The following is a 13,395-nucleotide window of genomic DNA, read 5'->3' on the forward strand; positions in this document are numbered from 1 at the left end:
AACAATATGAATGGACCTAGAAGGTATTAAGCTAAGTGAAGTAAGCCCCATAGAGAAAGACAAATAATTATATGATTTCACTTGTATGTGGAATCTGAAAAACAAAATAAATGAATAACAACAACAACAACCACAACAAATAAACAGACTCATAGATAAAGACAATAAACCAGTGGTTGCCAAAGGGGAGGGGAGTGGGGCAATGGGTGAAATAAGAGAAAGGGATTAAGAGGTAAAAACTTCCAGTTATAAAATATATAAGTTGCAGAGATGAATAGTACAGCGTAAGGAATATAGTCAATAATATTGCAATAACTACTATGGCAACAGATGATAACTACACTTATTGTGGTGAACATTTTGTTATGTACATAACTCTTGAATCACCTGTTGTACATGTTGTACACCTGAAATGAATATAACATATGTTAACTATACATCAACTAAAAATTAAAAAAAAAAAAAACTTTTCCTTAAAAAGTGGAATTTTAGATTAGCTAACAGATGAAGTAATGAAAAAAGAAAAACAAAGACATTTTTAATTCAAGGCAACTTATTACTTATCCGCACTTCACGATTCAGTTTTTAGATAAAATCACAACTCGGGGCCCTTGGCTGGCTCAGTCAATAGAGCATGCAACTCTTGAGCTTAGTGTTATGAGTTTGAGACCAATGGTGGGGGTAGAGATTAAACTCTTAAAATAAAAGTCACATGTCTTAAAGGATAAGAGGAAAATTAGGTATAACTGTTAACTGTAAATTGTTTATAATTTTAAAAAATAATTTTTTTAACTTAAAAACATGTTTCTCTCTGTAGAGACTGCATTTCCAAATATATTTATCTCTCTCATAGAAACACCCATCTTAGAGCAAGTCAACATGCCAATATGAATGTCAATACTGGGCAGAGATGAAAGAAATAACAGTATTTACAAAATCATCATTCAGAAGACCACTATTGCTGGGAGGCAAAAAGCCCCAGAATGAGGAGTGCAGGCATGCTCTAGTTGCAGGAAGAGTTCACCCACAGTCCAACTGATGGAGTATACATCTAAAAGCAGTGTGGTATTTTAAAACACAGCACATATCAAAACTACAACCTAATTTTGGATTGCTTATTTTTATGTGATAAAGACATGAGTATCCACTTAAAAGATGGAATATCTAAGTGCCTGTTTTCCTCATGTAATAAAGTTACTTTTTCATTTTTAGTGACTAATGGGATGTAAGTTATTTGCAGGGAAAAAGAAAACAGTCAAACGTTAATCTGAATGTCAGTAAAGAATGACAATATACAGGTACATCCATGGCAAATTAGACTTAATCGCTCCCAAATACTGAAAAATTCAAGTCACTTTATACAAAGGAGACTGTGGAGAGAAACATGAATGTCAATGGGAAATCTGGCTAAATCCCACTACTTCTAGTTCATTTCATAATTTGTTTCTAAATTTTGTCTCTTGGGAACCCGAGGAACCACAGGCTAACTCATTTAATTGTAATTGAACAGTATTATTTATTTGTAACCATTTAATTTTGCTCCTCTAAGAGAAAAAAGCAAGCCATCATCTTTGAAAGGCTCTTCTTTTTCCCTATAACTAATTATGAAAGAGAATGACAAATATAATAAACAAAATTCCCATGTATAAACAAGTAAAGATGGGAAGTAACAGAAAAATTCTAGAAACATATTCACTGTGTTTAATATAACTTCAGCCTTCTAAAGACTTGATTTCTCAGCCTGTCCAATGTCTGGGCCAAGGATAGTCATAACAAGGACAAAGTCATCAAAACATATTGAGTTAATTGTAAACTAAAAAAAAAATTATATGTAAGATAATCATAATTAGTTAATCAATCATGGTATTTTATGGGTATTAATTATGGTATCTTTTTTTCCTTTGTACTAATTGTTCTTCTCTTTTTTCTTTTATGTTCTATTTTATTATAGTCAGCATCATGCTGCTATTCCCGCAAGTACTGAACAAGCATGGGATGTGAATATCACACTCCTAAATAAATGAATTGCTCAATTTCCTGTGACCATCTATACATCCTCCATCTTCAGAAAGTGTATCAGTGTTCTATCATAGAGGAGATAGTGGTCTGTTTTCCAATATGCATGACATCTCTGGACAAGACAATTGTGACACCAGCACTTATTTCCATGAAGAGAAACTTTGTGGTTTTATGGCATTCATCATTTGACAAATGCACCTATTTTCCTTATCAATCAGCTCTTACTGAACTTACTCGCAGTGACTGTGGAATCCTTAAGGGCCCATTAAATTTCTGAAGAAGAAAGCTAAGATGAAGGACATGCCACTCCGAATTCATGTGCTACTTGGCCTCGCTATCACTACACTAGTACAAGCTGTAGATAAAAAAGCGGATTGCCCACAATTATGTACATGTGAAATCAGGCCTTGGTTTACACCCAGATCCATTTATATGGAAGCATCTACAGTGGATTGTAATGATTTAGGTCTTTCGAGTTTCCCAGCCAGATTGCCTGCTGACACACAGATTCTGCTCCTACAGACTAACAATATTGCAAAAATTGAATACTCCATAGACTTTCCAGTAAACCTTACTGGCCTGGACTTATCTCAAAACAATTTATCCTCAGTCACCAATATTAATGTAAAAAAGATGCCTCAGCTTCTTTCTGTGTATTTAGAGGAAAACAAACTAACTGAGCTGCCTGAAAAATGTCTGTCTGGACTGAGCAACTTACAAGAACTCTATATTAATCACAACTTGCTTTCTACAATTTCACCCGGAGCCTTTATTGGCCTACATAATCTTCTTCGACTTCATCTCAACTCAAATAGATTGCAGATGATCAACAGTAAGTGGTTTGATGCTCTTCCCAATCTGGAGATTCTGATGATTGGGGAAAATCCAATCATCAGAATCAAAGACATGAACTTTAAGCCGCTTATCAATCTTCGCAGCCTGGTTATAGCTGGTATAAACCTCACGGAAATACCAGATAATGCCTTGGTTGGACTTGAAAACTTAGAAAGCATCTCTTTTTACGACAACAGGCTTATTAAAGTGCCCCATGTTGCTCTCCAAAAAGCTATAAACCTCAAATTCCTGGATCTAAATAAAAATCCCATTAATAGAATACGGAGGGGTGATTTCAGCAATATGCTACACTTAAAAGAGTTGGGAATAAATAATATGCCTGAGCTGATTTCCATCGACAGTCTTGCAGTGGATAACCTGCCAGATTTAAGAAAAATAGAAGCTACAAACAACCCCAGGTTGTCTTACATTCACCCAAATGCATTTTTCAGACTACCCAAGCTGGAATCACTCATGCTTAACAGCAATGCCCTTAGTGCCCTGTACCATGGTACAATTGAGTCTCTGCCAAACCTCAAGGAGATCAGCATACACAGCAATCCTATCAGGTGTGATTGTGTCATCCGCTGGATTAATATGAACAAAACCAACATTCGATTTATGGAGCCAGACTCACTGTTTTGTGTGGACCCACCTGAATTCCAAGGACAAAATGTTCGGCAGGTGCACTTCAGAGAAATGATGGAAATATGTCTCCCTCTTATCGCTCCTGAGAGCTTTCCTTCTAATCTGGATTTAGACACTGGGAGCTATGTTTCCTTGCATTGTAGAGCTACTGCAGAGCCACAGCCTGAAATCTACTGGATAACACCTTCTGGTCAAAAACTCTTACCTAATACTCTGAAAGACAAGTTCTATGTCCATTCTGAAGGCACACTAGATATAAATGACATAACCCCAACAGAAGGGGGTTTATATACTTGTATAGCAACTAACCTTGTTGGTGCTGACTTGAAGTCTGTTATGATCAAAGTTGATGGTTCTTTTCCCCAGGATAACAATGAATCCTTAAATATTAAAATAAAAGATGTTCAGGCCAATTCAGTTCTGGTGTCTTGGAAAGCAAGTTCTAAAATTCTCAAATCTAGTGTTAAGTGGACAGCCTTTGTCAAGACTGAAAATGCTCATGCTGCCCAAAGTGCTCGAATACCATCTGATGTCAAGGTATATAATCTTACTCATCTGAACCCATCAACTGAGTATAAAATTTGTATTGATATCCCCACCATCTATCAAAAAACCAGAAAACAATGTGTAAATGTCACCACAAAAGGTTTGGACCCTGATCAAAAAGAATATGAAAAGAGTAACACTACCACATTTATGGCCTGCCTTGGAGGCTTTCTGGGGATTATTGGTGTGATATATCTTTTCAGTTGCCTCTCCCAAGACATGAACTGTGATGGTGGACATAGCTATGTGAGGAATTACTTACAGAAACCAACCTTTGCATTCAGTGAGCTTTATCCTCCTCTAATCAACCTCTGGGAAGCAGGCAAAGAAAAAAGTACAGCACTGGAAGTGAAAGCAACTGTTATAGGTGTGCCAACAAATATGTCCTAAAAACAACTAAGTAAACCTACTTCAAAGAAAATCTTAAGACTGCACCTGTGCTTGAAAAAAGACAAAAGCAGAGAAATATTACTTTCTAGAAAGAAGTTTAAGCTTCACCAATGCTGCTCCTGACCAAGGGAAATATGTACAAGTTCAGCATTTTAATTACCTGGCTTCAAAGGGTACTGTGGCAACCAAATAAAATAATTCCATTTTCTAGAACTTTCATGTAACTTTTATGTCTGGACTACAGTTAAAGTGGACAAAAACATTTCTGTATTTTTTTTAAGTATATAAGAGTAGTTGAACTGAGCAATACCTCCTCCTGTGTTGTATTACACATATTAGCCACGAGTTTTTGCAGTGACTAGATAACTTGAATTGACACGTGGTGTAATAAAATGGACAAATTCTGTAGAGTAGACACAGTGAGTATGTGGGTCTCTTTTATAAGAAAAAAAATACATTTTGGATTAAAATCAATTGCTTTTGTCTTGTTTTTGTTTCTAAATAAAGAATAATTTCTGGGAAATGTCATCTGATCAAGTGTCATTTAAATGACAGCATTTTTTAAAAGTGTTTTTCTATAATGAAATTTGGAATGCTAAGACACTTTTATTGGGTTCTGTAATTACATATTTGTAATGTACAAGAATGAATTTAGGACATTTTATCTGTATTGAAAGGCAATAACAACAACAACAACAACAACAACAACAACAACACTCTATTTAACCCTTTATTGACAGAAACAAATCCTCAGGGATATCATGCAATCACTTAAATACTTTCTTAACAAGCAACTTTTGGAGTGGATTTAATTGTTAAGTTCACATAATGTAAATCCAATATCTGAGGAACTGAAAATTTTATTTTAATAATTAGTAGTACCTCAACTGTAAGCTGCTTGCTTTGCAGAAAATATTGCCAAATTTTGGCAGGACTTAGGATTTAGGTCTAATTTTCAAATCTCTGATTCTGAATATTTAATGTGCTTCACTGCAGTAAGAAGAAAATGATATAACAATTTGCTGTGTTTCAAATCTAACAACCAAACACGTTGTACAAGAACCCAAAAGAGGGAGGTTTATATACTTGCATAGCAACTTACCTGGTTGGTGCTGACTTGAAATCTGCTATGATCAGAGTGAAGGGTTCTTTCCCCAGGATGACCATAAGTTTTAGAATTTTAGAAGACTAGGATATTCCAAGAGTAGGATTTTAAAATTTTACTTTAAACATATTAGATATTTGGTAGAGTATGCTTATCAGGTTCAATTTTATAAATTTCTCCCTTTTATTTTGTTCACCACCATACAAAAATGACATAAATCAGATGATTCCAGAGTGTAACAAAATTTAAGAGGATAGTTTTGATAATAAACAGAAAAAGCTTCAAAGACTAATTTAGAGTAAAGGGAAAAGATTTAGTTCTCTATGACTATATTTAAGACACCTAAAAAACACAGCTTAAAAAAATCACTGAAGTGCCAAAAACATTACTAATCACTTAAAGCTCTAAAATAGGAAATATAAAGATTTCACTTGGAGAAAATAACCAAAGTCTTTCAGGGTTTTAAGTCATATTTCCAAACAAAGACCCACAGTCCTAAAAAAATAAATGCATTTGTGTACAAAAAAAAATCCTGAAACAATAAAAACCTTCTAAGATAATAAGCCATACTTTTTATAGGCAAATCGCTTACCTCTACAAAGCAATAAGGCTTCCATGTTAATTGTTGCTTTGCCTGTTCATAATGAAGTGTTTAACTTTTCTTACAATAGCTTGCTGCATGTTATCAACATGTCACTGGTCTGTGAACATTTCCAGCCCGTAGCCATATCAATTTATTTGTTAATGCAGACATTTGCTTTTATGATAGCCTTGACAGTTTCTAATTAAATCCTGCTGTTTTTGACAAAGTGGAAGGTAATTGTTATGAACTCTTTAAAACAAAAGGACAAACTGTGTTAATTTTAACACATCGAAAATATAAAACTTGCTAATTCAATGTGTTTCCCAAACACAAATTTTACAGTCTGATGAATCACTATCAGACAGAGGCTGACATTAGAATTTATCAGGAAGGCATGCTCATACATCATGAGATGTTTCAGCACCATGGACAGAGCTTTTTAGAGCCAGGCTATTTGTCAAAAATATAGGAGCTGAAATATGACCTATTAGGAGGCAGGTATTGCATAGGTCAGCAAGAACTTTCTCAGGTATCTTGTATGTTTCTTTTAAACCTATCTGCCCGAAGAACTATAACAAACATAGCAGAAAGCTTAAAATGCATTTCAAGCTACATTTTTCTTAGAAAAATTGTAGCAAATAAGCACTCTGAATAGTTACCTAACAGTGGACAATGAAATGAAGTATTTTTGTTACAGCCAAATAAATACAGATGCTCAAAGAAAATCATGATCCTATTTACTTCCTTAAAATTTAATCTAAATTGCCAATGAGAGTAAAAAGACATTTGTTTCAATAACAAGAACAGCATTTCCTTCTAAACCTCACATAAAATTAAGCACTAGTCAGAATACTCAAAGCATGTAACTTACACTTTGGTGATACTATATGGATGCAATGGCAAACTTTACCTATAACAAATAAAACTCTAAAGTTTATACCTCTGTGAATGTCAACGGATCTTCTCACCTTGTATGGAGAAAAACACTTTTTCACAAAAATATTTAAAAATTTTTAAAATTTGATTTGAGAGACAGCACATGTGCACAAGCAGGGTAGGGGCAAAAGAAGAGAAAGAGAAAGAGAGAATCTCAAGCAGGCTTCAGGCCCAGCACAGAGCCCAATGCGGGGCTCAATCCCATGAACCTGGGATCTTGACGTGAGCCGAAATCGTAAGCCGGATGCTCAGTTGACTGAGCCACCCAGGCAACCCTTTACAAGAATGATTTTAAAATAATTATATGCTTTATAATTTATACTATGTAATAAAATTCAAATCTTCTGAAGATAAGCATGCCCCGTTGAATACAAGTGACGTATGAAAACAATGCAGAGCAAAATGTGTCTTTGTTAGCAAAGGTAATCAACAATATGCTGCCAGTCATGTGCTGACAATTTTGCCTAGAAAGAAATGAAATCCATTTATGGTGTCTCTATCTATCTTTTGATACTTGTTTTAATTCTTAAAATTTTATTTTAATTAGATAAAAGGTTTTTAAGCAAAATTACATATCAGCAAGCATAAGTTTAAAATTATAATTCCTTAGTCTATTTGTGAAACTGTAATTTTTTTGGTTACCCTTTATAAATATTTACTGTATGGCTATTCATCACTGGAAAAACAGAAGTGAACAGGACATATTTCCCACCACTTAAGAGACTTATATTCTACTGGATTACATACTGGTTATATATCACTGCTTTCACAAGTATGTGTTAATTAGGTTACCTAGTAAGAGTCCCAGTTTCAATCTATACTTTCACAGAATAACAATACTCAAAATATCATGTTTTATTCTTGCTCTAAAAGGTTTTACTTATTATATTTTGATATGAGAATTTAATTCAAATTTATTATGGGCTTTAATGCGCGCACACACACACACACACACACACACACACACACACCAGCCTGAATCTATACCTCAACTGGTTAAATCAAGAGTCATGTCTACCAACTATGAGCAAAAAATTTAAAATTTTATAGATTATTCTTTCACATGAAAAAATCAAAAGAGATATGTCATTAACTAATAAAGCTAACAATAAAAACAATGAAAGGTTTAAAACTATGTGTTTGCTAAAGCAAGGGAAAATTCCAATGAAATACCTCACAGCTGCCACAAGTGTCAGGAAAAAAATCTCATTATATCACTATTAAACAAAATCTTCAGCTTCATCCCAATGTTGGCAGTCTAGGAGATACGTAATAATGAACAGTGATTAAATTGCGGCTGCATTTTCTTTGATCCAATCTCCCTGCTCGCTCTCTCTCTCTCTCTCTTTCTCTCTCTCTCTCCCTTTCTCTAATACTCTCCTTCCCACGCAACAAAGTATAATAAAGTATACTTCCCAACAAAGTATAATAAATTAGTAAAAGTTTTTTTTAAGTGTATAGTTGCCAGATATGTTTACTATATCAAGCATCCCAAATGGTCATAAACTACAATGATCTCTTCCACCACATTCTCAGATGGTAATATTCTCACCCTTAGTTCTACAGTCCCTATTCTATATCATTTTACCCTGACTAATACATTGTTAACTAGGTCATTGCTTGGGATCATGGCAGTATGTTAGTGGAATGAAAGAACCATGCCTAGAATCAAAATGCACTAATCAGCACCATGGAGCTCTGGAAAAAAAACTGATTCCAGTTTCAACACAATAGTGGCTGCTTCTGTGTGTTCATTTGTAAAATGAGGGCTCTATCTATTATTAAGGGTGACTACCACTTTGATTCATCTTATTCCTCTGAAGCAAGGGAAAAATAAAAACACCATTTGTACACAGGAATAAAATGACAAAATCAGAGTTAATTCTGAAAGTCATAATCCATATATCCAGTCCTAAGAAAAATCATTAAAAGATAAATGTTTAAAAAAGAATATTGCAGTGAAATATAGATTATTTCCAAAATCTATCCTAAACATTTTATTAATTATATAACATAGGTGCCCTTGAATTGAGTAGTAAGCATTCAGTAGGCTTAGGTAAGAAGATCATATGAACCAGAACACAATTCATTTTTATTCCTACTGAAAATAGGCCCACAGAGATTTGAATTTACTATTCTGATTCACTTTATATACACATCAGAGGGCTCCTAAAGCTATCTTTGAAATTAGCCATACAGTCAATACCAACTAAGGGGTTAGATACATCACAGATATATCAATACAACTTTCTCTTAAGAGCAAACTGAGGTATTCAAATAAGTAATAAATTCAGAGAAAATACCATATATGATTTCAAAATAATTGCAGAGTGGCCCAAAGTAACAAAGCATAGCACAGAGAGTTATGGTTGACCTTGGCAAGTCTTTCAGAAGAATGAACTATAACGGAATTTGAAGACCTCATGGCATTTTGTGTGTTTATATTTATCTTTTCCGACTCTAATATATCATTAAAAAAACTAATCGTACTATGTGACCAATGTAAGGAAAATCCAGCTTCTCATTAAAACATATGGTTCAGTGTCTGAAGTTATTGATTCAAAATCCAATTGCAATATCCATTTATAATGTTTATTAGCCACTGGAACAAATAGTGGAGTAAGCTTAGGACATAAATTGACCATCCTAATCCTAGCATTGAGAGCATGAGAGTATAATAATAATAATAATAATAATAATAATAAATCTGTCATTTGTGGTACCAGATTCAGGGCTGGTAAAGACAAATAGTTCTTAAACCATGAGAGTTGCCACTATTAAAGCAATATGGTCAAACACACCAAAGGAGTTCTTCAAAAGAATACTTTATAAAGATGAAATTTATTATTAGAATTCAGATCAAAGTTGGATACCTCTGGCAAACATCCTTGTAATAATAGTTTCAGAGACCAGTCATATATTCAATAAAGAACAAGAAAACGTGTCTCCAAGAGAAGTTTAAGTCATCTAGGGTCCCTTTTCCTGTTTACTAGTCAATTAATCAATAAACCAACATTCCATTATATCATTTTCATATTAAATTATTTATTTTACCAGAGATTAAAATACATTTACAAACAGAATGCATGAATTTATATAACTATGAAATTTTAACTATCCAATTCAAACCTTTGAGCTTAAAACTCCTTCAAACAAGGGTTATGATATAGAAAAGGAATAAAAATAGAAGAAAACATTCATTTCTTTCTATGAACAAAATCTTTATAAAAATATATAACAACAGATTGCACTGAAAAGAGGAACTACATCAAAAACAACTGTGTGAGGGTGAGGGAATTTAGGGTTTCTGTCCAATGGATTATTTGTGTCTCAGTACAGGCTCAGTCCGAAAGTGATAATATAATGCTTGAGATATTTTTCTGGCACATAAAATGCTTAGCAATTAATATATTATTAACATATTATTATAGTTGAATAAATATGCATTAATATATACTTGAATAGCAAGATGAAAATTAGGAAGGAATAAGAGAAATATTTACTGAATGCTGAGCATGTGCCCAACTAACAATTTGCTAGGGTCCTAAGAAATCTACTCCGATTCTTAAGGAGAAAGGATATGGAAAAAAATGAACATTTACCATCTTAGTATGTCAGGTATACTAATGAATATGCTTACTCCCTCTCTTGTCTGTGTGTGTGTCTGTGTGCCTGTGTGTGTATATATATTTATATACAATATATATAAATTCAATTTTTATGAAATTTCCAGTAGTACAGTATTCACACTCTCATTTTATAGAACGGCCTCAGAGAAGTTGAGTAATTTTCCTTCCTAAGAGAACAATATAATAACAGAGCAGAAAAACCAAATATACAACATCATGGCAAATAATAACATTCAGGTACTTTTTTAAGCATGCACAACCCACAAAAATAACTATCAGATAAAATTTTGGGGGAGGAACAACCCATCAATAATATGCCAGATTCATTAATTATGCCTATTATCTTCTATCTATCTCCATCAACATGTTTCTTTATAACATTTTAACTCAGTTTTGCATGAGGAATTAAATATAAAGGGACCCTATCTGTCAACTTCCAGTTAGTATTTACCCAAGACAGAAAAATGAGCACTCGTTTATCAACAATAACAGCGACAAAAACCTGCACATATTCTTACAAATAAAAGTTTTAAAGTAAGTATATTCACGAAGTACTCACTGGATGCAAAGCACTTTTAGGGACTTTTAAAAGACTTTCTTGTGATTGTTCCCATGCATCCATTTCACAGTCCCAATGTATAAAGCTCTTGTTTTTCAATCCCATCACAGAAAAGTACAAGATGGTCAATTACTTGTTTAACCCTCTTTCTGACTCCCAGATGATAATATCATATACAGTAACTCTGACCTTGGAAGGAGAATCCTGCTTTAAAAGTAAGGATTGAGGGAGAAACATTTTTCTTTCGCTGCTTTGCCATCATCCCCATCCTTGCCAGTACTGGAGCACTACCGCCATCATCTTAAGAGACTCAGCAGTCAGTGTGCTCTGATGGAGTTAATCTTTGTTGGATCGCATGTCTTGTGTCATAAACCTTGGCTTCTGAGGAGTAAATTTATGAAATGGAATTTGTGTATTGGTTCTGAGGAATTCTAATAAATGAATTTCGCTCTAGGAGAACGGAATTATTTAAGAGAGGTTAGATGACACAGTTTGTTGAAAAATGGGACAACAAAAAATATTAAATGAAAACTTGACACTGTCAAACGTATCAATGTAATTAAGATGTACAGATGCCTATTTGGAAGTTCATCATACATACTTTCCAGGAGAAGAAGCAAGGTAGTTTGGTAAAACAAACAAACAAAACGAACACATCCACAGGTTAATAAGTTTCTATGTAATTAAACTGGCATGAAGAAATAATTTTAAGTGTAAAGAACGTTCTCAGTATTCAGTGAATACTAAATTTTACTTGCAAATATTTGAAAGTCACTATGGTAAACCATGTTCTAATTCCAAATGATATGCCCACCTTGATTATTTTTTAATGAATCATTGGTATGGTAGAATTCCTTCTGAGAAATAAGATTTGGAAAATAATACAGCAAAGTTACTGAACAGAAAAGCAAGAAGTGGCCCATGTTTTCATTCATCCATGAATTTTATCCATGCAGTCTTCATTTACTGAGGATCTACTAAGTGCTAGACACATTATTAACTACTAGAGATTCGATATTGACTGTGATAGACAAATTCCCTGACCTGACAACATTTATCATCTATAGGTAGGTGACAACAAGTAAATCTAGCAAATGCAGTGCATGTTAATAAAAACAGTATAGGCATGAGGATAGCTTACACGTATTTGGGGGATATAGGTTATTATAAAGGGCCTCAGAAAGGATTCTGACAACTAAGACTATCTTTACACGATCTTCCAATTAAAGAGCAGAGGAATGCTGAGATAAGCTAGGGATAGTGTAGAGATGACAATAAGCTAAAGGATTTGAATAGCATCAGAGTGCTGTGTAACTAGGAGAAAGTCTTCAGGAAGGAAAAAAGCTAGAGTTGGCCTCAGAAAGAAAACTGGAAAGATGGGTAGAAATCAAACCTTATTTGTTTCTAACAAATATTTTGGCAGATACTACTATCCAAGAGAAAATGACAAGGTCAAATTTAAAACACCAGGACTAATTTATAAGGCTACAAATACTAGTTCTCCATCTTTCAATCTTGTCTCCCTCTGTAGCCAAACCCTAATCTCCCATCGTATCCCTAGTCATCCATAGCTGAACATATGAGAAGTGGAAAATAAAAAAGGAAAGTGAATTAAGCACACTCTGTACCCCACCCTCTCAGTCAGGTCTTCCCTAGTCTGAAACACCATGCGTGCACACACACACACAAACACTCAAGACCCTCACAAGCATACACTCAGACACACAACCTTCATGCTCAGTTTTAGGAGAGTTCATAATTTGCACATTATTTTCATTTCAGATATTTTGAAAAATACATCTCCCATGAAATCACAGAGGGTGAAAATATTACTGCAGCTCTCCACTCTCTCCCCAAAAGGCAAATAAATGAAAGAGACTGTAGGTATTCTGTGAGGTTTGTACATAAAAACCCAAACGTAATATAAAATTAAGGTCTATGTCTTTGAATTTAAGACTAATCTACTTCAATTTTCATTGCCAATTGCATTTCTCTTTAAGAAATTTCACGAATATATTACATAGACTTTAATAAGTATATAAGTACAAAAATAGATACAGGAAAACCAGGGGAAAAAAAATATTGTGTCTCATTTACATGGACTATGCTTTCTACAATACCAGACACAGTTCTAATGAGATCTCAC

General features: G+C 34.0%; 2 protein-coding genes across 2 annotated transcripts in view; one reads left to right on the forward strand and one right to left on the reverse strand.

Annotated features, from left to right (window-relative positions):
• Positions 1-4,825, forward strand: part of LRRN3 (leucine rich repeat neuronal 3) — a 38,579-nt gene extending 33,754 nt beyond the window's left edge. Inside the window, exon 2 of the mRNA XM_030308242.2 lies at positions 1,952-4,825. Within this exon, the coding sequence (XP_030164102.1) occupies positions 2,311-4,437 (2,127 nt within the window). The 5' untranslated portion in view covers positions 1,952-2,310 and the 3' untranslated portion in view covers positions 4,438-4,825. The remainder of the gene's footprint in view (positions 1-1,951) is intronic.
• The window catches only part of IMMP2L (inner mitochondrial membrane peptidase subunit 2), an 885,960-nt gene that overhangs the window by 445,621 nt on the left and 426,944 nt on the right, over positions 1-13,395 (reverse strand).

Source organism: Lynx canadensis, chromosome A2 (assembly GCF_007474595.2).
Source record: "Lynx canadensis isolate LIC74 chromosome A2, mLynCan4.pri.v2, whole genome shotgun sequence".
NCBI classification, from domain to species: Eukaryota; Metazoa; Chordata; class Mammalia; order Carnivora; family Felidae; genus Lynx; species Lynx canadensis.